Consider the following 27,350-nt stretch of genomic DNA (forward strand, 5'->3'; position numbering starts at 1 on the left):
AGGAAGGAGACATCCCTGGAAGGAGATGTCCCCAGCAAGGGGACGTTGCTGGGAAGGTGTCATCCACAGGGAGTTGTCCCTGGGAAGAAGATGTCTCTGGGAAGATATCATCTCCTGGAAGGAGACATCCCCCACAAGGATGTCCCTGGGAAGGTGTCATCCACAGGGAGGCGTCTCTGGAAGTGTCAGGAAGATGATGTCCCTGGGAAGATGTGATACTCAGGAGGGAGATGTGTCTGAGAAGATGTCTCCAGGAAGACACAGTCCTGAGGAAGGTGTTCCCAGGAAGCAGGCATGTTTGGGAAGGAGATGTCCCCAGGAAGGAGACACCCCTGGGAAGATGTCATCCCCTGGAAGGTGACCTGCCTGGCATGGATGAACTGGGGCAGGCGTCACCTGCAGGGATGTGTCACTGGGAAGAAGATGTCCTTAGGAAGGAGATATCCCCCTTCAAACAGCCCAAACCCATGGAGCCCCAGCAGTGAGAGACACAGTGATCCTTGGGGAGCAAGGTGGCACCCGGAAGGACACGGGGGACACCATGCCCACAGGAAGCAGCATTCGCCACCACCCATCCCTCATTAACGCGGTGCTGAGCAGCCCCTAATAATAGCAACAGTAAATTCTCCTACCCAATTCGGGTCCATTTCTATAAATAATGTAGAATCTTTTTATTTACTGACAGGTTGTAAAAGTATCAGTGAGAATAATGTGAAATCAGGAGCTGCTGAATAATTCATGGCAGCAGCTCCGCTCTCCCCGTCCCTGCGCTCCCCTGGCCCTGGCGTTTACACGACAGCACCTTGTGCCTGGGTTTATCTCATAAAAACCAGGACTAACGACCTGGCACTAATTCTTTATCAACAGGGACTTTTACAGTGAGGGGAGGAGGAAGGAAATAGAAAGAAATAAAAATAACCCCGGGTGCACTCTATAAAAAATGCATAGGCCCATGTCCTTGCCTCTGCACAGAGACGGCCATCCCCAGGTCCTCCCATCTGCAATTCCCCACAGACCCCACAGCCTCTCCAAAAATTAGTATTAATCAGCAGCACCCACAGCCCCACACTGGCATCATCCTGGGGAGGCAAGTGCAGGAAGAGTGGCACAACCCTGCTGGGACATGGGGACACTGGCATGACCCATGGGAACACCAGGAGGGCTGACAGAGAGACTGGCAGGACCCACGGGGACAATGGCAGGACCCGTGGGGATGATGACAGGACCCACGGGAATGATGGTAGGACCCTTGGGGACACCAGTAAGACCCATGGGGATGGTGGCAGGAGCCATGGGGACACCAGCAAAGCCCATAGGGATGATGGCAGGATCCAGGGGGATGGCAGGACCCATGGGGACGGTGATAGGACCCATGGGGATGGTGAAGGACCCATGGGAATGATGGTAGGACCCTTGGGGACACCAGTAAGACCCATGGGGATGGTGGCAGGAGCCACAGGAATACCAGCAAAGCCCACAGGGATGATGGCAGGACTCAGGGGGATGGTGACAGGACCCATGGGAACACTGTCAGAGCCCACAGGGATAATGGCAGAATCCATGGGGACAATGGCAGGATGCTCCCTGTCCCCTTGCCACCCTCAAGGCTGCCAACCTGGGGCAGCAAACCCCTGCTGGGGGCAGATGGGTTAAATTTGGGCAGAATATGCTGATCACTGGGGCAGCTAATCCCTGTAACAACCTGATCCGGTGTCCCTCATCTCTCCTGCCACCTCTGAGTGCGATGGGGACAGTGGGGACCCCCCTGCAGCTGCCCCCATCCCCTCCCCAGAACAATACCTACCCGCCGCTGTTTTGATGTGCGGCACAAAGCCGCGAGAGCTTTCCATGTAACATGATAAAAGCAAGTCCCCAGCCAGCACAATTATTTGATAATTCTCCCTTAACACCCATCAAATTAAAGCAATGTCCAAGGGCTGCCTGAAGTGGCACTGATAGGTATTAAACTTTAATGAGATTTAATGGCACTGCCCTACTTTTTAAGCGCTCGGGCCTACATTTATGAACATTTAATTTCCCGGGCCCTGACCTCTTTTTTTTTTCCCCCCTTTTCCCCACGGCCCCCCCTGCCTGCCTGGGAGCACAGCTGGATTCTGTTAGCTCTGGCAGCCGCCCCGACCCGGGATGCTCGGGATGCTCGGCCAGCCCTGAGCCCTTGGAAATCTCCAGGCACTGCAGGGTGAGATCTTGACTCCTGCAGGGAGCTGAGCAGGGAGGGGGAGCCCAGGGAAAAGCCAGGGGGGAAGTGGGGTGCAGATGTGATTCACCAGCAGCACACACAGCCAAATTTATGAAATGACTTAATTAATTTGCTCTTGGGACGAAATGACACTGTGGGTCCAAGTGGTTGGAGGGGCCTCCTCCTGCTGCAATGGTTTTGTTTAGGCACCCCTGAAAAATAAGTGTGCCCCCGCTGCAAACCCACAGTGCCTGGGCAATTTGGGGGTGACACCCCTCAATGCCCCCAGGGACAGAGCACAGCCCACTGATCCAGTTTATTGCTGCCCTCTAGTGTGTATGGGACAGCCCAGGCCTGCTGTCACTTGTCCCCCTGGCCACTTGGCCACCTAGCACGCTGCATCTGAAGCGGGGACAGCTGATGAGACACTCAGAGCCCTGACATACAGGGTACCAGGGGGATACCAGGGTAGCAGGGAGCATCACCTCAGCACCCCAAAATCCCACCAATGCAGCTGCAAGATGGGCACAGACTGGCACCAGCGGCACCAGGCATCATCTCCTGCCCCACACCATGGCTAGGACAGGTTTGATGGGGCTTGGAGCAACCTGGTCTGGTGGAAGGTGTTCCTGCCCATGGCAGGGGGTTGGAATGAGAGGAGCTTTGAGGTCACTTCCATCTCAAACTACCCTGTGATTCTATGGTCCTGGTGGGACACAGGATGCAGCATTTCCCTACCAACCTTGAAGAGGGGCTGCTGGCATGGGTGACCTCTCATGGCATGAAGGTTAGAGAAACTGAGGCACACACCAAGGCAGCCAGGCTTCTGAGCTGGATATGTCCCTCTCCCGCCTTCCCAGCACCCACCTCAACTGCAGGGAGCCCAGCAGCAGGAATGCAAAGGCAGGGCAATAAAAGGGAGCGTTATCAAGCGCCAGCAGAGCTGACAGCTCAGGGAGGAGAGCAGGGAGGGAGGGAAAGGAACAGAAAGGGAAGAAAAAAAAAATACCCCACCCTTAACCCCGAGATCACTTATCATTCAGGCTGCATCACGCATCTAGAAAGTGCAGACACAAAAATGTAATGTCATAACATTCGCAGTTCAATAACCTTTGCTTCACGAGACGGCTTGAACTGTCAGAGGAGCTGGAAGGTAAATATTTCAGCGCCCAGGCACTGAATGCAAAGGCGTGGGGAGGGGGTTGGCCTCGGCTTCCCCAGCTCGCCTCGACACGTTCAAATATCCCCCGCCATAAATCCCGGCCGGCGCTGGGGAAAGGCCGTGGCGCGGATAAAATACGAGCAGATATAAAGCCAGACACCTTTATTGTTCGGCAAAGTCTTCCAACAAGTTATGAACCCGCAGCTTGACCCTAACCCATCATCTTGTTATACAGCGGAAACAAAGGCAGCGCCGGGAGCCGGGGCTGGAGAGGGGCAGGATGCGGGTGGGAAGGAGGAAAACCCAGCCTGCCTCCTCCACGGGGGATAGGTGGGTGTAATTCATCCCTAAACCCCACATCTACCACGCTCCAGGCTGCCTGTGGGGAGCAGACCCCGTGTTAGCCCCTTGCAAGGAGCCTCCCTGCCAGGTTCAAGGGTACAGAGTTCCCTTGGGCCGGGGTTAACAGGAGCAGGACCCAGCAAACACCGGTTAACCAGGACTGCCATGCAGGCAGGAGGAAGGAGATTGCACAGCCAAGAACCAACGGCTGCGGGGGTTGGCAAACCAGTGAGGGATCCAAAGGGGAGCAGAGAGATTTCCCAATGGGGGAAGAAATCCCCTAACAGCACTGGCAAGGTGCTGGCACCAGGGCTGTGCATGCAAAGGGACAGCACGGCACAGGGGGCAGTGACCTGGTGTCCAAGCCAGCTGCATGGCACAGTACAGCACAGCACAGTGGTCAACAGCAGTGCCAAGCAGCTTGCACATCCCATCCATCCCCTGCATGGCACACGCTGCACGGTGGGCAACAGCAGTGCCAAGCAGCTTGCACATCCCATCCCCTGCATGGCACACGCTGCACGGTGGGCAACAGCAGTGCCAATCAGCTTGCACATCCCATCCCCTGCATGGCACATGCTGCACGGACCTCCCCTCTCCAACTGCGCAGCACAGCTGGGGACAACCAGAGCCACCTGCCTGCAGCTGGGCTGGCTCTGCCACGGCGCAGCCCCAGCGCTGGGGGAGCAGCAGGGGATCAGGACACCCCAACGCCAAGCACGGAGGGCATCAAACGGGGCACGGCCGCGGTGAGGAACAGTTAAACGGCCCCCGCCCGCACGGGGCGTGCGGCAACAGGCACCATCACACCCTGCCCAAACACCTGCTACCGCCGCGCTGGCACGGGGCGAGCGCCCGGGGCGGGCACGGAGCGGCGGCAGCGGGGAGCACGCCAGGGCCCGCAGCGAGGAGCGGCATGTCTGCGCTTGGCAGCACAACAGAGAGCAGGTGACAAGCGCGCCGGCGGTCGCTTTATTACAGGAAGCGAGCACGCAAGCATCTGACGCCGCGCTGCCCGGAGAGAAAATAAAACACCCCCCTCTCCCCTGCTATTAACAATCCCTCTGCGGGCGCAGGAGAAGGGCCCCCCGGATGCGGGGGGTGGGTGCCCTGCTGCAAAATGATGGCCCGGTGGCATCACGGCTCAGCCTCGCCCCCCTGCATCACTCCCAAGGCCAAGTAAATCCCAAGGGAGTAAAATTATGTGTGTGTGCACAAACATTTTTCCTCGGCAAACACTCCCCGAGACAACAAAATCAGCCGCCCCTGCTCCCGTTCCCGCGCCGCCCCGCTCCTCTGACCCAGCAATTAGAGGCAGGCATTAATATTTAAATATTGCCAGCTCGGGAGAAAGGAAATCAAATAAAACACGCCAGCGTGCCGGCAGCACATCCAGCTCCTGCTCCATCGCCTCAAAGAGGGTGCACAGCAGGAAGGGGGGGGTGCTGTGCCACGCTGCTGGGGACACCAGGGTATTAATGTCACAAGGGGAACCCCCTTTCTGGGCCAAATCAGGATGAGCAAGGAGGCAGCAAGCAAATGGTGAGCAAACAGCAGGGATGTTGTTGCCTGCTCAGCTGGGGGGTTTCAAAGGAACCCCAAGCCCACACTGACCATGTTTTGGGGTTCCCACTCCCTCCCAGACACAAAGCAGCTGCCTGCAGGGTGTTGGGGACATACACATCCAGGCTGTACCCCCCCACCACGGGAGTCACCCCCCCCTCCGGTCCCGTGGGTGCTCGGAGGCGGCGCTGGCCCAGCAAAGAGGATTTACTGCTCAACGCAAGGGGCTTTAGAGGCAATAACTTTCCCTCCTCTTGACTTAAATGGATTTGAAACTTCAAAAAGGATCGAGGGGGCAGGCTGCCAAGCGGCCGCCCCCAAGGGCTGACCCCGCAGGGGCTGGGGGGGCCGAGGGGGAGCTGCCAGCCCAGCCAGGGCCAACGGCCGTGGCAGATAAGGGGCGGGGGGGCCCAGAAGGGCCCGAGATAAGGCGGCCGCCGTTACGGGCGCGGGAGCTCTGGGGCACTTCCTCCCGCCCCGCGGTGCAACCGCCGGCGGGCAGTGGGGTGCCGGGGTGGGGGGACATGGAGGGGACGTGGGGCAGCCGGGGCATGAAGCACGAGGCATGGCAAGGGCCAGTTCAAGGGCAATCCCCCTGGCAGCCTGCCTGGGCAGCCGCTGCAGGCCAAGCTCTGTCCTGGCTGCTCCTTCTCGGGGCTCGGAGGGGCTGCCCCACAGCCCGTCAGGGTACCCAGCGCCCCACAGGTGGGTGAGGCACCCCAGCATTGCCAGCACACGGTGGTCTGGGCTGGGTGTCCCCACTGGGCCGTGATGGCAGAGGCCATCTGCTGCTGCCCACAGTAAGGCCAGGCCTTACACCCAGAGCTGGCGGCAGTGCCAGGGCTCCGGGACAGAGGTGTGACCCATGGCACCGTGCCCTGATGTGGGGGAGAGCACCACCACCTCCCACACGGCTGGCACAGGCACAAACCCCCCCAGGAACAGCCCCTCCAGGCCTCAGCCTCCCACGGGCCAGACAGCAGGCTGAGGGAGAGGGCTGGGAACAAACAGAGGAGCAGCAATTAAAACTAACACCCCCCCCCTCCTCAAGCTGCCCCCCAGCCTGTACCCCTGTCCCAGCCGCTGGCGTGCCAACAAGGAATAAACTGTCCTGCGTCCTTCGGCACCCCCCCTGTGCCCCCCGGCAGCCTGGCCCCCCGCCAAAGCCACCATCTCCCCGCTGCAGCTCCCTGCCCTGCAGCCAGCACCGGCCAGAACAGGCCCCGTGTGTGCACACAGGAGCTCAGCCCCGCGGGACGTGCAGGCACACGCACCCTGCGTGCCCCCAGCCAGGGGTCACCGCGCTCAGCACGCAGAGATTCGCACCCCGGGGTTGTGCAACGCTCACACACGCACACTCAGGGACACGCGTGTGCTCAGAGTGCGCTCACAGGCAGCCCCCCCTGCACGCTGACCCCCCAGCCATGGCTGGCCAGCCCTGTGGCACTCCCCGGCAGGTTACACAAACAGGGCGCACACGCAGCCGGGCGCACGCTCGCCTCGCTCACACCCACAAACCACACGGGCTCACCCCGGTGCTGCCGGCGCACGCGCGCCCTTGCAGGAAGAGGCGCTGGCTTCCCGCTGCCTTTTCCCTCCATTAACTCCCTCCCTGGATCTGGATCCTGCTCATGGCCCAGCGGGCACCCACAGCTCTGTGCCCCCCAGCCACGGGAGGAGGATGAGGATGAGGATGAGGATGAAGAGAGCAAGGCACTTGCCCCTCCTGCTCCAAGCGCTGGCAGTGGGCGCTTGCCCAGGACTTGGGGACAGATGTCACCAATGGGGCACTCGATTGACAGATGCCACCCATTGGGGACTGGCACCCATGTCACCATGCAAAGCAGACACAGGGCATGGTGAGCTGCCAGCCCCAGGGCGAAGGGCACGGCAGGCAGCACAGGCAGGGCTGGAAAAGCCAGGACAGAGCAGGGCAATAAAGGCGGAGGCAGGCGAGACGCTGGGGCCGTGGCATCACCCCGGCACAGGGTGCGGTGCCCGGGCTCCCCACGTCCGCCTCAGTCAGCAACACGGTCCCTCCCCAGCTCCAGAGGTCCTGGGTGTCCAGAAATATTGGTGGGTAAACTGAGGCACAGCCCCACGCTGCACCCTGTGTGCCCGCATGGAGAGATGGGCAGGCAGCAAGGCAAGGAGAAGGGTCAAGGTCAGGGCCACCCTGTGCCCTGCCAGGCATGGGAAATGACCCCAAGGGTCTCTCTGGAATGTGGGTCATGGGGACTGAGCACCACAGTTGGCCCCAGACCCTGAGGCCACAGAACCCAGAGGGTCTCATCTCCCACAACATTCCCCAGCTGGATCCCCAACTCCAAGGCAACCTCCATTTTCCACACCATGGGGGTCCCCCAAGGCCAGGGTGACCTCTGTCCACAGCATCACAGGGCACCTGAAGCTCGGGGTGACCTCTGTCACCTCTCCATCAGGGTGACCTCCACCCTTCACACAATAAGGGCCTCCAAGCCAAAGACAACTTCCATCCTCCAGGCCACAGGGTCCCCCTGCCTCAGGGTGACCTCCACTCCCCAAACAACAGTGACCCCCAAAGCTCAGGGTGACCACCACCCTCTGTGTCATGGGATCCCCCAACTCTGGGTTGACATCAGCCCACACACAATGGGGTCCCCATAATCCAAGGTGACCTCCATCCCCCACATCACAGGGACCCCCAACCCCAGAGCAACCATGGGGTCTCTCAACCCCAGGGTGACCTTGGTCTCCCAAACCGTGGGTTCCTCCAGACCCAGGGTGACCTCTGTTCCCCTCACAACGGGGTTCCCCAAACCAGGCTGATCTCCATCCCCCATACCATGGCTTCCCCTAAACACAAGGCGACCTCTGCCCCTTACACCATGAGCTCCCCCAACTCCAGGGTGACCTCCATTCACCAAACAACCGTGCCCCCAAATCCCAGGGCGACCTCCACCCCCTATACCATGGGGTCCCCCAACCCCAGGGTGACCTCCATCTCCCCTAGCACAGTCTCTCAGCCCCAGGGTGACCTCTGTCCCCCCCACCACTGGGTCCCCCGGCTGACCTCCATCCCCCACGCCAGACCGCCCAGCAGAGGGGCTGGGTGGGGATTGCGAGCGGCGGGATCACACCAGCCCCATCCCACCCCTCCAGCACAACTCCCACCCGAGGGGGGGACCCCGCTGCCCCCTCCCCACGGCTCTGCTGGGCTGGGCTGGGGGGGGGGGGGGGGGTCACTCACCCGCGGGCCGCGCTGTCCAACGGGGGCTGCGCTCCTCCATGGGGAGGGAGCGGAGCGGAGCCGAGCCGAGCCGAGCCGTGCCGAGCCTTCCCCCGCCGCTTCCTGCTTCCCTCGGCGCCCGCCCGCCGCCCCGAGAGCCGCACGGCTGGAGCGTGACTCACCGGGGGCCGGGCCGGGCAGGGCAGGGCAGGGCGGCGGGGGCGGGGGCGGCGGGCACCGGCAGCGAGGCACGGGGCGCTCCGAAAACAGGGATGCTGCAAGGGGGGGAGGAACCCACCCACCCGGGACCACCGGGGATTCGCCGGGAATGGGGGTTCCCCCCGTGCGGGGGGTCCCGCGGGGTGTTCGTCCCTCCCGCAGCATGCCAAGAATTTGGGTGATGGGGGTGTCACTCCTGCTCGCGGCGCACAAGTGACCCCTCCCCAAATGTAAGGATGGGGGGATGCCTGTGCCGGGCACTGATGGGGGCCAGGCCTTTGACCCGCACCCCCAAACTGCTCCAAGATACCCTGGGGCTCTGGGGTGCCAGCGTGGCCCAGCACAGTGGGCACCCAGGGTGGTCCTGAGCCCAGACCCTGGAGAAATAAGGGGTGATCCCAGGACAGCCCCCTCGGGGCACCCCAATGCCCCAGGCACCCCCTGCGCCAGGCATGGGAGAGGGAACAGCACTGTGTCTCCCAGGTGGGGATGGTGGTGGTCACCCCTGTGCCATCCCACCATCACCTGGGCTTGGGGACACCAGTGACATGAGTGGGGTGGGGCTCAGCCCACTCGCACAGGAGGAAGTTGCCCGTCATTCACCGGCCACATCAGTCGGCTCCACGGGCCACACAGGCTCGGCTGGCTCGAACAGGCCAGACCCCCACCTCCCTCAGGAAGGAAGGAGGCTTCAGTGAGGAATCTCATCCTGGCACTGCCAGCCATGAACTGGCATCTCTGCAGGAGGAGACACAGGGCATGACAGGGACACCCAGCCGTCCCCAAACTGCCACACCACAGCACACACACTCCCCAAATCCCTTCCCAGCTCACCCTTGCCTCTGCATCCCCTCCATCCTCCTCCTCCTCTTCCTCCAACAGGCCCCAGTGCCCGCCACGCCGGTGCTGCCGCGGTGCCGCTGCTGCCCGCCACCCCCCCAGTCCTCCTCGTGCTTCCCCCCCACCCTCCTCGTGCTTTCCCCCCCCCCCAACTCCCTTTTCCCGTTCTATTTTAAATTTTTATTGCATTCTTTTTAAAGAATACAGAGGAACAAATGCCCTTATCAGCAATTCTCACAAGGTATAAAGAGCCGCTTTTATCTCCTGCCTTTACTAATCTAGAGCGAGCCAATGCCTGTTAATTTTTTAATTTTCCTGGTGAATGCATTTGTGGTTCCGTCAGCATCCATCCGGACACGCACGCAGGATCCCCTCGGCATCCCAGCCCAACCACCCTGGCATGGGATTGACACTGTGCTGGCAGAGCAGTGCCTCATGGTTTGGCAACCACAAAGGGATTTTGTGCACTGGGAAGTCCCGTGTGTCACACGAGGCTCAGCAGGACACCCCGGGATGTGTCACCACCCCCAAGATATGGAGGTGCTCCCACAGATTCCAGCCTGGCTCTGCCTGGCCACAAGGAACGCTGACAGTGTGGGTCTCCACGCTCAGCACGGGGATAGATGCCATGCCAAGCTGTCCAGCTGTCATTGTCACCCTCTCTGGCCGAGGTCCCCGCAGGGGCAAAGGGGGGGTCACCCCTGTGTCCCCCCCAGGAAGGGACGCAGCACAGGCTGCCCGCTCAGCAGGGCTGGGAGCGCAGCAGCTGGACGCGGCGCGCAGATGAGATGTGGCAGGCGTGTAACAAGCCATTAGTCACTGTCACCTTTGCCCGGCAGCCACTGGCAGGGTAATAAATCCCGGGCTGACTCCAGCGGGCCCGTTCCAGGCCACGGCTCCCAGCTTGCCTCCACACCACTGCCGGCTGGGCTGTGAGCAGTTTGTAAATGCATCCCAACCCCCCCGGGGGACACAGCGCCTTGCGGGGTCCCCAAACCATGGCCAAATCCCTGTGGGGCTGATCGATGGGTTACACGGGCCACTGCATTCCTGAGGGGTATGGGGTATCCTTCTCAGGGAATGTGAGGGGTCATGAATCCCCACCACCAAGCAGCCCCCTGGCCCTGCAGGCTGCCCCTTGGCTCTCCCTGCCTGCCCCAGCTTCCCGCCCGCTGCACCTTGCGGTTCCTGACTCTTCCCAGCCCAACGCCAGGAACCGGCATCGGCGCTTGTTACGGATCAAAGGAGCCTGGCATGGCCCAGCACAACACGGCCCGGCGCGCCCGCCGGGAAGGGCTGGCAAACAAGCCGGGCCAGGGAGGCGGCAGGCGGGAAGCACGCGTGATGCCTCTCCTAAAAATGCTGCTGCTCCTGACGGACAGGGCGGCCGAGTCCCTGGAGCCGCGGTCCATCCCAGCCCCGGGGGCCCCCCAGCTCCCCAGCACAGCCAGCCCAGCACCGCGGCTCTCCCTGGCGCCCACGGCCTGACTCACGGCCCCGGGGATGGCGGGCAGGGACTGCGGTGCTGTCGGGGTCACCTTCCCAGCGGGACTGCGGGTGTTCAATCCCGACCCCAAGCCGCTGGCCATGAGCCTTCACCGGGAGTCCCAAGCAGCACATGGGGCTGATGGTCACCCCACAGTGGGACAGGGGACATCCCTTGGGAATGGCAGCCTTGTACCCTCCCGTATCCCCCCGCATCACCTACTTGTGGCTCCAGCGTCCGCACCCTCTGCATCCAACGGCGTCCGCTGGCCGATGTCCGGGACGGTGCTGCCCGTTCCCGGGCTCTCCCCAGCGCTGGCCACCCGGTGCCGGGACTCACCGCCCGCAGGCTTGGTGGCAGCTGTCTCCAGGGACGAAGAGGACGCCTGGAAGAGAAGCAGGACAGAGACTCAGCGCCGTTGCCTCTCCCGGTCGGAGCAGCACCGGCACGGGTGGGGGGCACGGGGGGGTTCGGGGTGCACAGACACAAGATGCTTTTGTTTTCCTGGCGGCCGGTGCACGTGGCCAGCACGGGAGCCGCACGCCAGCCCACGCCGCGGGGCTACAGCTGGATCCGGCCGATGGCTCCCAGCACAGCCAGACAAGAAAGGCTGCAGGGGGGGTGAGGACATGAATCAAAGCGGCGTCCCCTCGCCCGCCGGCGGCAGCTGGCCGGTTAGGCAGCTCCTGATTACTCAACCGGGCAGTGTTTACTCGAGATCAACAACCCCCCATCGCCTGCCCTGCCAGGCGGGCGAGGGAAACGTGCTGCTGGGATGGGGATGGCATTCCCGCTGTGCCTTGTTTGGGGACAGTCCCCTTCCTCGACCCCCGGGCGCTGCTGTGGCTCAGGGTTTGTTGTAGCTGTCACCCTCCTGCCCGGGCACACAGCTTGGGCTGTCACCACTCCTGTTTAGCTTTAATAAAGAAACAGACAGTGACACAACGCTCATCCCAGCACTGTTGTGCCACCCTGGGAAAGACGCACAAACAGCCCAGGTTCACAGGATGCTGTGCCCACCCCAGGTAAGGTGGGATGCAGGTGACCTCCCCCTGCTACACATGCACCTGATTTGGGGACATTAGGACCATGGTGAGGATTTTATGTTGATCCCGTTTTGCTCGGGATTACTCCCATAAACATGGAGATGAATGGTCGGTGGATGCTTTGCTGGGAAGCCCTTGACTCAACGAGCCACGCACACGAGCGGACGTATAAATTCACCGTTTGCTCCCTGGAAAGGTTTAATTTATGGAATCCATATGGCAGCGCCGCACAACCGCGAGCGCTTGGCACATCCCGTGAGTCCTCGAGTGCCACCACGTCCCAGCCCCAACTGGCGGGGTGCCACCAGCTGCCCCGGTGATGGCAGGATGCTCTTCTCTTCCCCAGTGATTAACAGAAGGTGACTTTCACAGCGGGCAGGGGACAAGCCCAAGGATCAGGCCCCGTCCCTGACAGCTGGGTGTGGGATCCCTGGAGGTGGCAGGGATGTCTCAGGGAGGAGGTTGTGCCACTGCTCCTCCTCCCAGGACAATGCCACCAGCAGCAGGAGGCAGCAATCCCCTACCTGTGGGCATGGGAAAGGCTGGGGCGCACTTTGATACCTGGAGCAACTAATCATTAATTAGCATTAATCACTCTCCATCACGTGTCACAGCAGCATTGGGCAAGACGCAGCTGGGAAGTCGCAGACCAGGGTCTTGGTGGGGAAAGTGGATTTTGACAGCTGGGCCAAGGCTGGCACCCTCCTGCTCCCCTGCTCCCCAGGGAGCCCCCCAGACCCCAACCCACACCCCAACCCACCCATCAGCCCCACAGCACCAGCAGCCCCCACCCCCTCTGTTTTCCTGCCAAGGGATGCTGAGATGCAAAGGCACCAGAGATGGGTCCCACCTGCCCAAGGGCAGCCAGGATCCCACACCCCCTCACCACCCGTGTCCCCTGGGACCCCCAGGCTCCGCACGGAGCAGCGGCCGCCTCCTTGCTTTAACTTCAGCCGGCACTATCTGTCAGCAAATCATCCCCGGTTACACAGATAAGGAATAATTGATGCAAAGGAGCCATCTGTTTGTGAACACGGAATATCTGCTCAATTAGGAGGGATCTGTCCACCCAGATAAAGCATGGCGGCAGCCCCTCAGAGTGGGGGCCTTCCTCCCCAGCCATGTCCTCAAAGACTCACCCCCAATTAGAGGTGAGCAGGTTGATTTGGGTGCTAATTTGCTAAGCAGCACCCTGAGGTGCTTGGGAACAGGCTGGGAGGGAAAGGTGCTCTGCCACCAAGTGCTGAAATTTGAAAGGAGAGCTGGCAGGTCCCCGATGTCCCACTGTGATAAAGCTCAGCTCCTCCTGGCTCTGGGAGATGCTTATCCCACATGTTCCCAGGGATGGAGAGAGGGGACCAGGATCTGTGCTTGTCCAATGGCACTGAGCTGAGGCTGGCCCACTCATGACACACAGATGGACGAGCCTGAAACAGCTCCCAGGACAGATCCACAACAGGGATCAGGGACGCAGGGCACAGCCTCAGGCACGTCCAGGTTAGGGGTAGGTGTACAGCGAGGTGACAGCAATGTGACATCATTATGTGATGTTATTAACATGGGAAGAACGGAGCTGGCATACAGGCCAGCTCCACAAGTGGCAAAACCATGGGGAAAAGGCTCCAACCAGAGGAGGCAGGGATGGCCCCATGGCACGACACTCCCCAAACCCCTCCTGGGTGGCATCTGTCCCCATCTACCCCAGTAGGTTCTTGGTATGAAGGACGTGGAGAGCTTGAGGGGGGTCAAAACAGAGCTGGTGGCCTCCAGGGACAGGCACAGAGAGGCACTGCCAGACACCACATCAGCCGTGTCGCCTGTGCCCCACACCACCAAGCAGGGTGCCCAAGGGCAGGGCAGCGTGGCAGTCCATGGACAGAATGGCACCAAGGGCAGGGGATGGTGTCCCCATGTCCAGTGTCCCCAGTGTGTCCCTCCCTGCCAAGGACACATTCCTTCTGCTCCCATCCCTGGGCTCAATGCCTGCTGTAGCTCCCAGCTCTGTCCCAGCTTTGGGATGGCACTGGTGGAGTGGGAAAGCAAAGGGCAGGAGGCCACGCCAGCGCACTTCCTGTGCCTCCAGGACACCCAAAACGTGGCTTCCCCATTCTGGCCCCCCTGCTGCTGGGACAGGCTGCAGCGTGCACGGCGCCGGTGCCACCCGCCCACGGAAATGCCGCCCACGGGAATGCCGCGGGCACGGCAGGGCAGAGCCCCACCACACCACCCTAACCTGGCAGCACTCCAGAAAACCCCTGCGCTGCCAGCAGCCAGGGCACCGGGGGTGGATGCAATCTTTGGCTCCTGGCTGGCATCACCCCGGCAGGGCAGCAGGCACAGAGCCTGGCAAGCACCGGCACAGCTGCACCGGCTCCGGGGTTTGGCACAGCGTCGGTGCCAGCTCCGGTGAGTGAGCCTGGCATGAGGTGAGGAGGATGCCCAGCGCAGAGGGGCTGCATCCTGCTCTTCCCAGGGGATGCAGGGGCTGGCTGTAGGGCCTGGGGGACACAACCCCTCGCTGTCCCCCAGCTCCCCCCAGGCCTGGGAGGCGGTGCTCAGGATAAAAGGTGGTTTTGGAGTGTTGAGGGCTGCAGGAGCAGGCTCCCCCCAGTTCCCTTTGTCGCTGAGGCCCTCAAGCCCCCTGGCTCCTGCTGGGGCTTTATCACAGCACAGCCCCTGCCGTGTGTTCCCCCAGATGGTTCCAGCTGCTCTTCCCTCCAGGAAGCCTCTGCCCTTCTCATCCTTGTCCCAGCAGCCTGAAACCAGAGGGTTTTCCCACAAGAGCAGGCTGGGGTGCCCCTGGGGAGCTGGGGTGTCCCTGGGGAGCTGGGGTGCCTGCTGGTGGCATGGCTTGGCCCTGATGGGTGCCCATGGGAGGGGTGGTGGCTGGCTCCATGCATCTCCACCGTATTTAAAGTTTCTCAGGCGTGTTTGCTGGCGGAAAGTTGGAACCTACAATTACAGCTGCGCTAACTCCTCATTAAAGAGGGGAAGGGGAAAAAAAAAAAAAAAGGCAAAGAAACAAAAGGCTCCAGACTGAGACACAGTGCCGTTAACCCTTCCCAAGATGGGGATGTGGCCCCCCAGGAAATTCATACAGCTGGAGGGATGGATCACAGCGGTGGCAGGTGACACCATGCCCCAAGGGTCTTCCCATGACCATCACTGCCCACCTGGATCCCCTCTCCGTGTCCTGGTGCAGCGTTGGTGCCGGCTGTGCCGCGGCGCCCGCGTGGGCACGGCTGCGGCTGTGCCGGAGCCGTTTGTCACGGCAGGGCTGCGGTTCCCGCTCGCTCTCCTCTCCAGCAGCGACACCGTGACGCCTGCTCCAGGAGCCCACACAATATGTTCGCACTCATCTCGCAGCTGCCCCAGACAGCCCGAGGTGCCGCGCTCCTCGCCGGCGCGGGGGCCGCTCTGTGCCGGCACAGCCGCGACGTGCCCGGCTGGGAACTGGCACAGACGGAAGGGGCTGGAGACTGTGGTCAGGCTGGATGCCACAAGGGCGGATGAGGCTGGAAACACTACTGCCGTGGGCAAGGGATGCACCAGCGGCCCCCCATGCCCCAGCACATTCACCCAGGCTGTGCCACGAGCCCTGGGAACAGCAGAGAGGGGGACAGGCCTGGCTGTGACCCCCGTGTGTCACTGCAGCCACTCTGCACCACACGGAGCAAAAGCCAGTGCCACACACATCCCCCCCCAGGACCCCATCCCCAGCGAGGGTCTGACCCTGTGGCCACCCCAGCATGACCACAGCCCCCCTCATGCCCCATCTCTGGGGAGCATCAGGTCCCTGCGTCACTCTCCAGCCCCCCACCCCCCTGGCGACACCACCTCAGCGCCACGGCCACAGCAGCAGCTCTGACAGCAGCTAACGAGCTGCAGGCAGCAATTTGGGTTATATATAGCCCCAAAGTGACTGCATCTAATTGCTCCAGCGCACACCGGCCCCGCCGCGGGGTCCGGGTGCTGGGCTCAAGGGGACAGGGTGAGCGGCACGTGCTCAGCCCCCTCCCCTCGCTGTCACCCCGTGTGACCCCCCGGGCACCCTGAGGCTGGCAGGGCACAACCATCACCCCATCCACGCCAGCCCCGAGGAGCTGGGCTGCTCCTGGCAGCTTTGTGCCAGGCCATAATCGGCTTTGGCTAAAGCTGCCGTCCCAGCCCGTCCCAACCAGGGACCCTAAGGAGCTTTTGTCCCCTCTCATTACGGGGTTTCGGCCAGGGGGCCACGGGGAGCAGCACCCAGCACCCCCTCTCTGCAGCCTGTGGGCTCCACCAGCTGCTCCGGCAGCCCCGGGAGGGAGGCACGGCAGGAGGGAGGGAGGGAGGGAGGGAGGTGCTCCCTTTGTGGCAGCCCCCATCCCCTCAGCAGCAGCTGCCAGGCGAGGCGGCGGGCGCGCAGATGCGGCCGGAGGAGGGAGATGCTCTCTGTGTCTGTGTGTGTATGTGTGTGTGTGTGTGTGTGTGTGTAGGGGGGTCCCCCACAGCGGCTCCCCACGCTGGCGGGGCAAGCGGCGGCCCCCGCGTGGGGAGGGGGAGCCGGAGCCGAAATTGTTTGCCAGCTTCCTCGAGACGGCACAATGGAGGGCGCGCAGGCGGATCCGGGGTCAGGGGTGAGAGCAGCAATAAGTGGTTTATGCCTTTTGTGAAGAGGCTGAACTGACAGCTCGCTGGATTAACAAAGACGTCCTCTGTTCCCGGGCAGGTCATGTGGAAAGCGCTGCGCCGACCCCTGTCACTTCTTTTTTTTGCAAGAACAGACATTTGTTCGCCGGCGAACAGGGAGGTGATGGAGGGGGAGGCGGGGGGCACGCAGCCGCCCGCTCCCGGCTTTTCCTCGAGCTCCTCTGGGGCTCTGGCCGTGGGGACCGGCGGCTGCTCGCTGCTCCGGCAGCCCTGGCCACGCCGTGTCACCTCCCGTGCCTCAGTTTCTCCAGGCTGTGAGAAGAGCTGTGGCTGGTGGGGACGTGAGCACCTCCACCCCATGCCCGGGCAGTGCTGTGCTCCACAATGCTCCACATCCACACAGAATTCCCCCCGTGCTCATCCTTCCATCGCCCCAGCACCGGGCTGCTGGGCAGGATGGGACCTGCTCATTCCCTGTCCCACTGTGGGGACATTTCTAGCTCGTGCTTGCCAGTCCCTGCCAGCCTGGGGAAAGTTCCCTTCAGCCTCCTTTCAAGACAGGGAAACTGAGGCAGAGGAGGGTGTGAGCATCCCACCCATGCATGGACAGCAGGGCTGGCAGCAGTGCTGCCACTCCTGGTCCCGGCCCTTTTCAGCTTTTTCAAACCCACAAGGATTTCCTCAAGGTTGTGCAGCACAGAGCCTTCGCTGTCATCATCAGACTCCAGAGCTAAACAGCTGCAATGCTGCCATTCCACCCTGAGACAAACTGCCCTGCCTGGGGCAGTCACTCCCTGACCTCAGGTGTCCCTGCAGCTCCCAGCTCCGTCACCACAACCCAGCCCTGGCTCTAGGACCCCCTGAGACCATAGGGGCCCAAAGCTGGGATGAAAGGGATGCAGCTTGGTGTCTGCCACCCAAATCCTGCTGAGACCCCACAGGACACGCAGCTGCTCAGCCCCAGCCCCTGCTCCCCATCCCCATCTCAGGGACGCCACAACCCAGCACAGCTCACCCACCTCCAGCTCCAGAGCTGCCGGGCACTCTGTGACCTGTGTCCCCTCCCCGCCACCCTAAATACCTGCCATGGGAGCCAGAGGCAGCCACAAGGGGCTTTTCACTCTGGAAAACCCCACCCACCCCACAGCAGCTCAAGTTTTCGGGACATTCCCACACGTGCCAATCCCTGCGTGCTCAGAGGTAAACTGAGGCAGTGAGGAGCAGCCAGGCTCTGCTGGGTGAGGGGACACATCTGGGGGTCCTCATCCCTCTGGGGGGGCACATCACAGCAATCCCAGTGCGGCCACGCTCCAGCTGGGCCATCAGCTTGTGGCATGGTGGCATTAAAGCCCCAATCCGTGTCCCCCTTCTCCAGCTTAGTGCCCGTTCCCAGCTCCTGCCTGCCATCTAAAGACGGACTTAGCACCAGGTCCAGCGCTGCCTTAAGCCTCAGATTAAATGTGAACCATCTGCAAGGGGAAACCTTAATGCAGGATAATACCTGCCACACACCCCGCCGTGGCATCGAGTCCCTGAGCAGCACCACGTCCCTCCACGGGGGTCCTGAGGCTCTGCACATGATGTTCCCGTCTCCTGGATGTCCCCATCGTCCTTGCTGTCCCCTCCTGGCACAGCTCCCTGTTGGAGCTGCATGCCCAGCCAGCTCCCACCTCACCAGCCCGTGTCCCCCCCCAAAGGAGCCACCCCAGGCAGGGGACACCCAGGCATGTGGGGGGGGGGGGGTCCAGCCAATGCCCCACCTGGTTAATTACTTTAAGTGATTAAAGTCTCTTCATCAGGGCAGCAGATTAGACCCTGCAGCTGGGAGCTGTTTTCCCTCACAATCTCCTCCCCCAGGGGACAAGGAGGGTCCTGCACTGTCCCCATTTTTAGGAGTAAATCCAACCTCCCCAGCCCCAAAAAGGTGGTCCAGGTGTCCTCTGTCCCCCCAGCATGGTGAAGCCCCCTAGAAATGCCCAGACCAGCAGCATCACCCAGGGTGCAGAGGGGACATGGGGTCACCCAGGCTGTCCCTAGTGCTACTGGGGACAAAGCTGGAGCATCACACAGCCAGGAATGAGCTCTGCAGGGAGGAGGGATTCCTGGGGGCGCAGTGAACCCCAAAGCTGGGTGGGGAAGGATGAAACACTTCCTGCCAACTCAGCACCCCAATGAATTACACAGGATCACAAGTCCCTGCTCAGGTCAGCAGGGAAAGGAGCCAGGGAGGTTTTCCACCACTCCTGGTGGGGAATTTACAGCCAGGATCCACTGTGGGCTCAGTAATTAGTGTTGGGATGCTGAATCAGCACCTGGCCATCCGCACTGAAGGGATGGAGCTGGGGGGGCTCTGGGACCAATGGTGGCTCCCAAGGAGGGACAAAGGGGGCACTGGGGTGACCCAGCAGTGCCTGACAGTGGAGGGGGCCACCCCTATGGCTGGGAACACGGGAGGAAAGCTGGCAGCCAGCATCCCATCCCAGTGTGCTGCTCCAGGACCAACTCCAGCCCAAGATCCCTCGGGTGTCCCTTTGGGAACACTCCAGGATGGACAGAACCCCCTTGTCCTGTTCACCTAAAGACAAAAATCCCTCTGGCCCTCCCTTCCCAGCCTGGATACTCCATTCCCAGGATGCTCAAGCCCTGGGATGCCCGAGCATCCGCCCAGCTGTGCCCGGGCAGCCCTCTGGCCTTGACGGCTGCCATCAATTTCCCGGGGTCGGGAAAGGCAGGGCCGGCTCCCCGGCAGATCCAGCCTCTGCTCCGAGGCTGATTACAGCCATTTCCCTGCCCGTGCCCCCTCCCTGCTGTCTGCCTCCTGCCTCCGTCTGCTGCCTGGTTTTATGAGGGCCATTTCCAAGAGGTCGCTGGAAATAGATTTTTATCACCTCGTGATAAATATCGTTTATGGTGACATTACTGCTCTGAGCAGCCGTGCAGGGGAGGGAGGAGAGGCAGGAGGACGCTCCCAGCCCCTGCTCCCAGCCCCAGCTCCACAGGGCACCGGCTGGGCCCCTCCTCGTGTCCCTGTCCCCATTCCCGGAGGTTTGGGCAGGGCCATCCGACACCATCCATCCATCCATCCATCCATCCATCCATCCATCCATCCATCCATCCATCCATCCATCCATCCATCCCTCCCTCCCTCCCTCCACCCAGGCGGCAGGAACAGAGGGAGCTGCATCATTAGCCCCGCGCGCCATTAAGCACTTAAAAAGCCATAGGAATAAGCCGCGCCATTAGCTGGCAAGCGAGCTGGGAGGGGAGGGATGCAGGGAACCGAGCAGGGAGCAGGGAATGTCACCACCCCGAGGGTGCCCTGGAAGCAGGGACAAACCCCCCCCCTTCCTGCACACGGCTCCAAGGTGGAAAGCCAGGGGCTTTCAGAGCTGACACATGGCTTCTACAAGGGGTGACGCCACTGGGCGCTGCTCCAGGGGGACTTTTCAGAACGCTGGGGAGAACCGGCTCCTTGTTCATCCCCTCCTGTGCTTTAGGGATGGAGCTGGCACAGAAACCCGGGAGGAAAAGCCACGGCTGAGCTGAGAACTGCAAACTCACGGCAGCGGTGGCCCCGCATGTTGCAAGCCTGCTTGGAGGTGACCCAGGGGACAGGGTCCTGCCCCGGCCCAGCCCGCAGCAGGGACAGCTGCCAAGCCTTGCCCACAGGCAGCTGCCTCTGGAAAAGGGCACGGCAGCGGGCACAGGGCCAAGGCCAAGCTGCTCTCTCTGTGCCAGCCCTGCCACACACACAGCGCTGGGCACTGGGTAGGAACAACAACTGCCCCGTTCAGCAGCGCCAAGGTGAGGGGTGTCACCTGTGGGGACACAGGCACAGCCCCCAGGGAGCCAGAGCTGGGGTGCAAAGCAGCAGCAAAACTGCACACCCAGCAAAGAGCAACCCTCGCCTGCAGGCAGAGCACGGCACTGCCAGCCCGTGCCAAGAATCCTGTTTGCTCTGCCCAGCCCTGGCACCGGGTGCCTTGGGCAAGCCAACTCCTGCCCCACTGCCTCAGTTTCCCCAGCTGGCAGGGGGTGGGCTGCCAAGGGGGGACCCCAGCCTCGTGCTGTGGCTCCTTGTGACACGCAGTGTGACCTGGCTGTGACACAGAGCTGTGGTGACTTCCTTGGGAAGGGACCCCCCCAGTGTGGGGCTGGGACTTTGTTGGGGACAAGCATGGCCAGATGGCGGCACTGGCCACCTGGCATGGTGGCATGACCCCTCCTCAGCTCCCCACACCTGGTGGGCAGAAAACAGCACCAAAAAGGGCCAGTCCTGTCACCCTGCTGCCACGTGGGGCTGCATGGGGACAGCCAGCCCCACATGCAGGGACAAGGAGTGCTGGTGCTGTCCACTCTGTTTCCCTCTCTGCTGCCAGGACAGGTGCCTTGGCCATCCAGTGCCACCCCCATGTCATCACCCACACCAACAGCTGCCACTGTCCCCTGTTGCCACATCCCACCTTTAGTACATGAGGTCCCCAAGCCACTGCATCCCCTTGGGGACAAGGAATCCCTCCAGAGACCCTGCAATGCTGGGCAGCAGGATGCCTGCAGAGCCAGCTGCCTCCTGTGCCCATGAAAGGAGATTTATTCACCTGGTGAGCGCCTCGGTGACCCCAGGTGCAGCTCCTGCCACCACCTCGTGGCTCCTGGCACGCAGCAGGAGCCAGCACGCCCTGGCAGGGCCACCTGGCTGGCGGTGACAGTGACCTTACCCCGCTGCCAGAGCGCTCCTGGCCCAGCTCCTGGCCCAGCACACGGCTCCCCTGGCCAAGGCAGGCTGCTGGCTTGGCACCCACCCTGCAGCCAGCCACCCTCCCCACCCTGGGCTGGCAGGGAGCGGGCAGCCGCAGCTGCGGGAGGCACGGACAGACAGACGGACAGACAGCACGAGCACAGCCCCCTCTGTGCCACCTCCAGCTCTGGGGTGGGGGTTTGGGCATCCCCGGCCCACAGCAGGACTGGCAAAGCCCAGGGGGGGCACCCCACGGGCCAGTAGCATCTCTCACTGGGGGACAAACCCCAGCTCAGCAAAGCCCAGCTCAGCAAAGCCCAGCTCAGCACCAGGGGTGTCCCCCATCAGCCACAGATGGAGCCCCATGCTCCCCAACCCCTTTGCCTACTGCCCCCCAGGAGCCAGACCTGAGCCCCCCAAGGGTGGGCACCTCTGCTGCAGCCCCCGGGTTGGGGTGCCCTCCTCCCCGTGCACCCCCTTAGAGCTGTGCATGGGCCTGCTGGGGTGCAGGAAAACCATTCTGCTACTTTTTTAAAATAAAACCACTAAAAAAAAAAAAAAACCCAAAGAAAAAGGGGAAGTGCAGAAGGCACCTGGCAGCAGCACACAAAGTTTGCAGCAAGTTCCACAAAGCCCCCCCATGGGTCAGGGGGACACAGGGGTCCCCCCAGAGCCACCCCAAACACACCCAGCAAAACTGGGAGGGCACACAAGAAGTCAGGGGGGGTACAGGGTTTATCCCCCAGCAATCCTGGTGGGATGCCCACCTCAAGGCTGGACAGGGGTAGGAGGGGGGCTCCAGCAAGGGGGGTACAGGGTGAGTACAGGCAGGTGAGGGGGGTACAGGCAGTGCATGGGGGGGCACAGAGGGGTGGGGGCATTTAGGATGGGCATGGAGGGGCACAAGTGTGAGGGGGGTACACACAGAGAGGAGGGAAGTGCAGACCAGGGCTAGGGGCGGTACTGATGGGATGGGATGGGATGGGATGGGATGGGATGGGATGGGATGGGATGGGATGGGATGGGATGGGATGGGATGGGATGGGGGGTACACCCAGGCTGTGTGAGGGGGGCACAGAGGGGTGGGGGGATAGGCATTTAGGATGGGGATGCAGGGGTACAAGTGTGAGGGGGGTACAGGCAGAGATTGGGGATACAGGGTGGGCACAGGGAGGTGAGGAGCACAGGCAGTGCATAGGGGGGCACAGAAGGGTGGGGGCACACAGGAGGGGGTGGGGGCATTTAGGATGGGGATGAAGGGGGCACAAGTGTGAGGTGGGTACATACAGAGAGGAGGGAAGTGCAGACCGGGGGTAGGGGCAATACTGGGATGGGATGGGATGGGATGGGATGGGATGGGATGGGATGGGATGGGATGGGATGGGATGGGATGGGATGGGATGGGATGGGATGGGATGGGATGGGGGTACACCCAGGCTGTGTGAGGGGGGCACAGGTAAGGCGGGGGGCACAGTCCGAGGGGAGGGCACAGGCAGCCGGCTGCCCTGCACGTACCTGCGGTGCGGGGCGCGGTGCGGGCAGCGCGGTGACCCCGGCGGGCGGCGGCAGCGGGAGGAGGAGGAGGAGGAGGAGGAGGAGGAGGCAGCGCCGCGCACACGCACACGCGCGATCACATCCCGAGCGAGCCGGCGGCGAGAGGCGGGGGACACGCACACAGACAGACACACAGACACTCAGACACACACACACGCACTGCTGGGGGAGCCGGGGGGGGTCAGGGAAATTAATACCCGAGAAAAAGGCACTTACCCCCTCGGCGGGGCTCGCACCGTGCGCGGGGGTGGCTGCAGGGTGGCGCTGCGAGGGGAGGGGGGATCAAAGGCTGGGGGTGGGATGGGGTGGGGGGGGGGTCTCGCCAGCCCCCGCTGCCTGCCACAACAAAGAGCCAGACACAACAAAAGCAGCATATGGCCAGAGCCGCGCGGGGCTGTAAATTAAACATAAAGGGAAGATTAGATAATTAATGAGCGCTCCCGGGCCGGCCCCGGGGGAAGGGGAAGGGGAAGGGGGGGCTGCCTGCTGCGGGGAGCCCCGAGCCCCCCGCCCAGCCCCGGCGGGGAGGGGGCCGGGGGGCACCTGTTGGGAGGGAGGGAGGGAGGGAGGATGGGCAGCGGCCTCGCCAGCTGCTCCGGGGCGCAGCCTAAGAGGATTAGCGGGGACATCCCGCCCCCGGCAAAAGGGCTTGAAGCTGCAGGGCTGGGGGTGGGGGTCCCTTGAACTCCCCCCCCACGTGCGGTGTCGCCTCTGCCCCAGCCTCGGGCAGCGTCTCGGAGGGGTTGGGCTCGAATCCTGCATCCCTGAATCCCTGTATCCCTCCCCGGGCAGCATCCCGGGGGCACGGGGGTGGGCTGGCATCCCGCATTCCTCTGCCACAAACGCGCAGGGATTCACGCACAGTGAGAGATTCACGCACACAGAGCTCAGTGTGCTCCCCCTGCTCGTGTTCCCCAGTCCCACACAGGGAATCCCAAATCCACCCTGCTAGGCAGGAGGGGAAACTGAAGCAGAATGGGGCATTACTGAGGCAGAAGAGGGGGAAAACGGGCAGGAGGGGGGAAACTGAGGCAAGAGGGGACACGGAGGGAAGAGAGAGGAGACTGAGGCAGGAGAGGGTGAGTCCGTGCTGGTGGCTCAGACCTGCGGGAGGGCACATCGGGGCTGGCCCCAGCCAGGGCTGCAGCATCGGCAGCGGCGCTGGCTGCCCCCGCGGGCGGGAGGGAGGAGGGGGTGCCCCGGGAAGGGGGTGCCAGAACCAGCGTCAGGCTCGGCCCGGCCAGGGGAAGGAGTTAATCCCATTATTGGCAGGCTCACAGATGGCGGCTGCACTATTCCCCTGCTTAGCAGATTGAACAGATCAGGCAGGAGGGAGGCAAGGAGGTGGGGGGATGTCCCCCCCCAAACACCCACAGAACAGGGGTGTGAGGGGCTGTGAACACCCCCCTCCACCCCACGGCAGCCTGAGAGCACCCAGGGGTGCTGCCCTGCTCCCCCCACTGCACCCCTTGCCAACATCCATCCGCCCACTCTGCCCTGGACGAGGGGTGGCTGACACAGCAGGGGACCTGGGGACACCCCTGCTGTCCCCAGACCAAAGCTGCCACCCCGAGATTCCCCGGGAGGTCAAGGGCCAGGTCCTGTTTCCCTGGCTCGGGGAGATTGCAGCAGCTGCTCCCGGGGCAGCAGCAGCCAGGGCTGGAGCCCGGGATTAGGGAGTGTGGGAAAGGGCTGGCAGGGAGCCAGGGACAGCCTGGAACGTCCCGAGCAGGGAGCACAACCCAAAAGGGATGGAGGGAGGGAGGGACGGACAGAGGGAAGGATGGAGGGATCACAGGAGGGATGAGGGAAGGAAGAACAGAAGCCAACAGCTCCTCAGCCCACCACAGCAGAGTGGAGCCACAGGGCTCCAGCCAAGCGCCTCCATCCTGCCAGGAGCTCAGGGTGTGATGGCCCTGCCTCCTCCCCACAGCCCTTCCCCACCACAGCCCCCTGGAGACCCCCCAGAACCCCGGATGCCAGGTCCTGGTGGCTCCCAGCCCAGTCCCAGCGGGCAGGATGAGGCTACCTCCAAAGCAAAGCCTCCACTTGCCTTCTGGAAAACAGTTGGAGAACACTGAGCCTTTGATTGTGCAGGGTGAGCAGCTGTGCCCAGCCTGGCACACCCCACTAAAAACTCCCCTGGCCACCCACATCAGCCCCCCACATCCCCCCCACCCTCCCTGGAGGGCACCCCCAGCATGGATGTGAGACATCCCCTGGCAGCTGAGCCACAATTCCGGGGCTGCCGAGGCAATGGAGAGTGGGAATCTGGGCGGGAAAGGTTGGAGATGCAATCCCACAGGGCTGGGGGCCCCTCCAGCACACCAGGATGCAATGGGAGATGGGTTGGAGGATCCCCCAGCTTCCAGGGAAGGGAATTGGGATGTTCCCAGTGCTTGGCCCCACTTGCTCAGCACTGGTGCCCCCATCCCAGTCCCTACCCTCTGCTTTGGGGGGGTCTCTGCAGGACTGGGGGTGCAGGAATGTAGCACTGGAGTGAGCACAGCCCCAGCATCCAAAACAGCTCAGCTGAGGGAATCCTGGCCAGAGACTGACCCCCAGCAGGAGGGGACAGCCCCAGAGCTCTGGGGACACCAGGGGGGACCGAGGGAAGTGGGACAGCCCTGGTGGCTCCCTGTCCACACCACAGCACAGGATGGAGCCCAGGGCAAGACCCCATAGGGGCAGGAGGGTGGGCAGGCTGCTCCTCAGCCCTTGGTGCCTCAGTTTCCCCAGCCGTGCCTCAGTTTCCCCTGGCATTCCGGCCTCATGGCTGCAGGCAGGATCACCAGGGGCAGTTTGAGCAGTCCCTGCCCAGCCCCACGGCTCACCCAGCCCACAGTGACAGTGCTGCTCCCAAACCTGCCCTTCCAGGAGCACAGCTCCCCAGGGACCCAGCCCAGCCACTGGCACAGGGCAGAGGTGCTTGGTGGCCACAGGGTGAGCATCTCTCTTACTGCCACCCCTTGCTCCAGGCACCAGCCAGCTCAGGAACGTGTTTGTGCCTCAAGAGCCAGGTCAAAACCCTGGGAAACTCACTGTGGGGCATGCCCAGCTCCCCTGCCCAGCACAGGGCTCCCCAGACCTCACAATTCCCCTCTGGGAGCTCAGCCCAACCCCGCTGCTCCCACCAACATCCCCCTGCCAGGATCTGGGGATGTGGCCCAGGGCTGCTCCCAGCCTGGCTCTGATTGCAGCCAGGGAGAGGAAATGGGCAGCTCTGGGTGAGGGTGGGCACTGGCACAGGGCTGGTGGCACATGGGGACAAAGGGACTCACAGGGACAGCCCCAAGCAGAGCCTGGGGTGATCCTGCAAAAAGCCCCCAGCTTTTGCTGGGGATGCTCAGCCACACCTGGGGTGATCCAACACCTGCAAAAAGCCCCCAGCTTTTGTTGGGGATGCTCAGCAACTCTTGGGGTGATCCAACACCTGCAAAAATCCCCCAGCTTTTGCTGGGGATGCTCAGCCACCCCCAGCTTTATTTTGGGGGGATTCCCCCCCATTCCCAGCTGGCAGTTCCCACCCACTGGAGATGTGAGGATCCATCGGGGGGGAGCAGAGTGGTTGAGGCTGGGAGCTGCCTCAGTGCCAGCCCAGGCAGGCTCCCAGGGGACTAATACCGACATGTAAATATTAGATACTTCTGTCTCCTCTGAGGCCAATTACACAAATCGTGGCAGCTCCCGCAGGACTCTCTGCTCCTACTTACTGTATCATCATTAACAGCTTATTAGAGAACAGCTGCTCCAAGAGGGGGAAACAAAAAAAGGAGAAGCCAGTAGGAGAGGCGGGAAGGAGACAGGCATGGAGGAGGGTGAGCAGGCGTGACCTCCACCCTGCCCCAGCGCTCAGGGACACCAGGGACATCGTCCCCATGCTGGCACCCGTGTGCTCAGCCCTCTCTAAAAACCCGGTGGCAAACCAGTCCAAAAATCCTGGTGGGATCTGCTGTGGGATTCCCAGAAGGTGCTGGGAAGGGGACAGAGGGATGGGCTTTGCTGGTGTTGGGCAGGGGACGGGAGTGAGGTGGCTCCAGGGACAGCAGGAGCTGGGGTGAAGTCGCCAAAGCAGGCTGGCACCCTCAGCCAGGGGCGTTTTGGGGCTGGCAGGTGCCTTCATGCCCACAGGGAGGATATTCCTCAGCCTCTGGGTGCTGGGATGGGAGGACAGGAGGTTTAGGATCAGCTCCCCAGCACAACCGAGCCTCCCTGAGGGGGGGACACACATCCCCTAAACCAACAGCAGCATCATTAAAAGTGCAGCTAATTGGGAGCCAGGCACTCCTTGCCCTCCTCCCAGTCCCCAAAGGGGTGACAGCAGCCAGGCTGGGATGGCAGGGGGGATTTTTGGGGCGCC

General features: G+C 62.4%; 1 protein-coding gene across 5 annotated transcripts in view; it reads right to left on the minus strand.

Moving 5' to 3' along the window:
* Positions 1–27,350, minus strand: part of GSE1 (Gse1 coiled-coil protein) — a 102,041-nt gene that overhangs the window by 54,397 nt on the left and 20,294 nt on the right. For 3 of the 5 annotated variants that reach the window (XM_066557382.1, XM_066557384.1, XM_066557383.1), the window contains exon 2: positions 11,243–11,405. In XM_066557382.1, the coding sequence (XP_066413479.1) occupies positions 11,243–11,405 (163 nt within the window). Of the gene's footprint in view, positions 1–8,496; positions 8,516–11,242; positions 11,406–22,951; positions 23,029–27,350 lie in introns of those variants that run through there. The other 2 variants (XM_066557387.1, XM_066557385.1) reach the window with 2 other exon arrangements.

Source organism: Molothrus aeneus, chromosome 11 (genome assembly GCF_037042795.1).
Source record: "Molothrus aeneus isolate 106 chromosome 11, BPBGC_Maene_1.0, whole genome shotgun sequence".
Lineage (NCBI taxonomy): Eukaryota > Metazoa > Chordata > Aves > Passeriformes > Icteridae > Molothrus > Molothrus aeneus.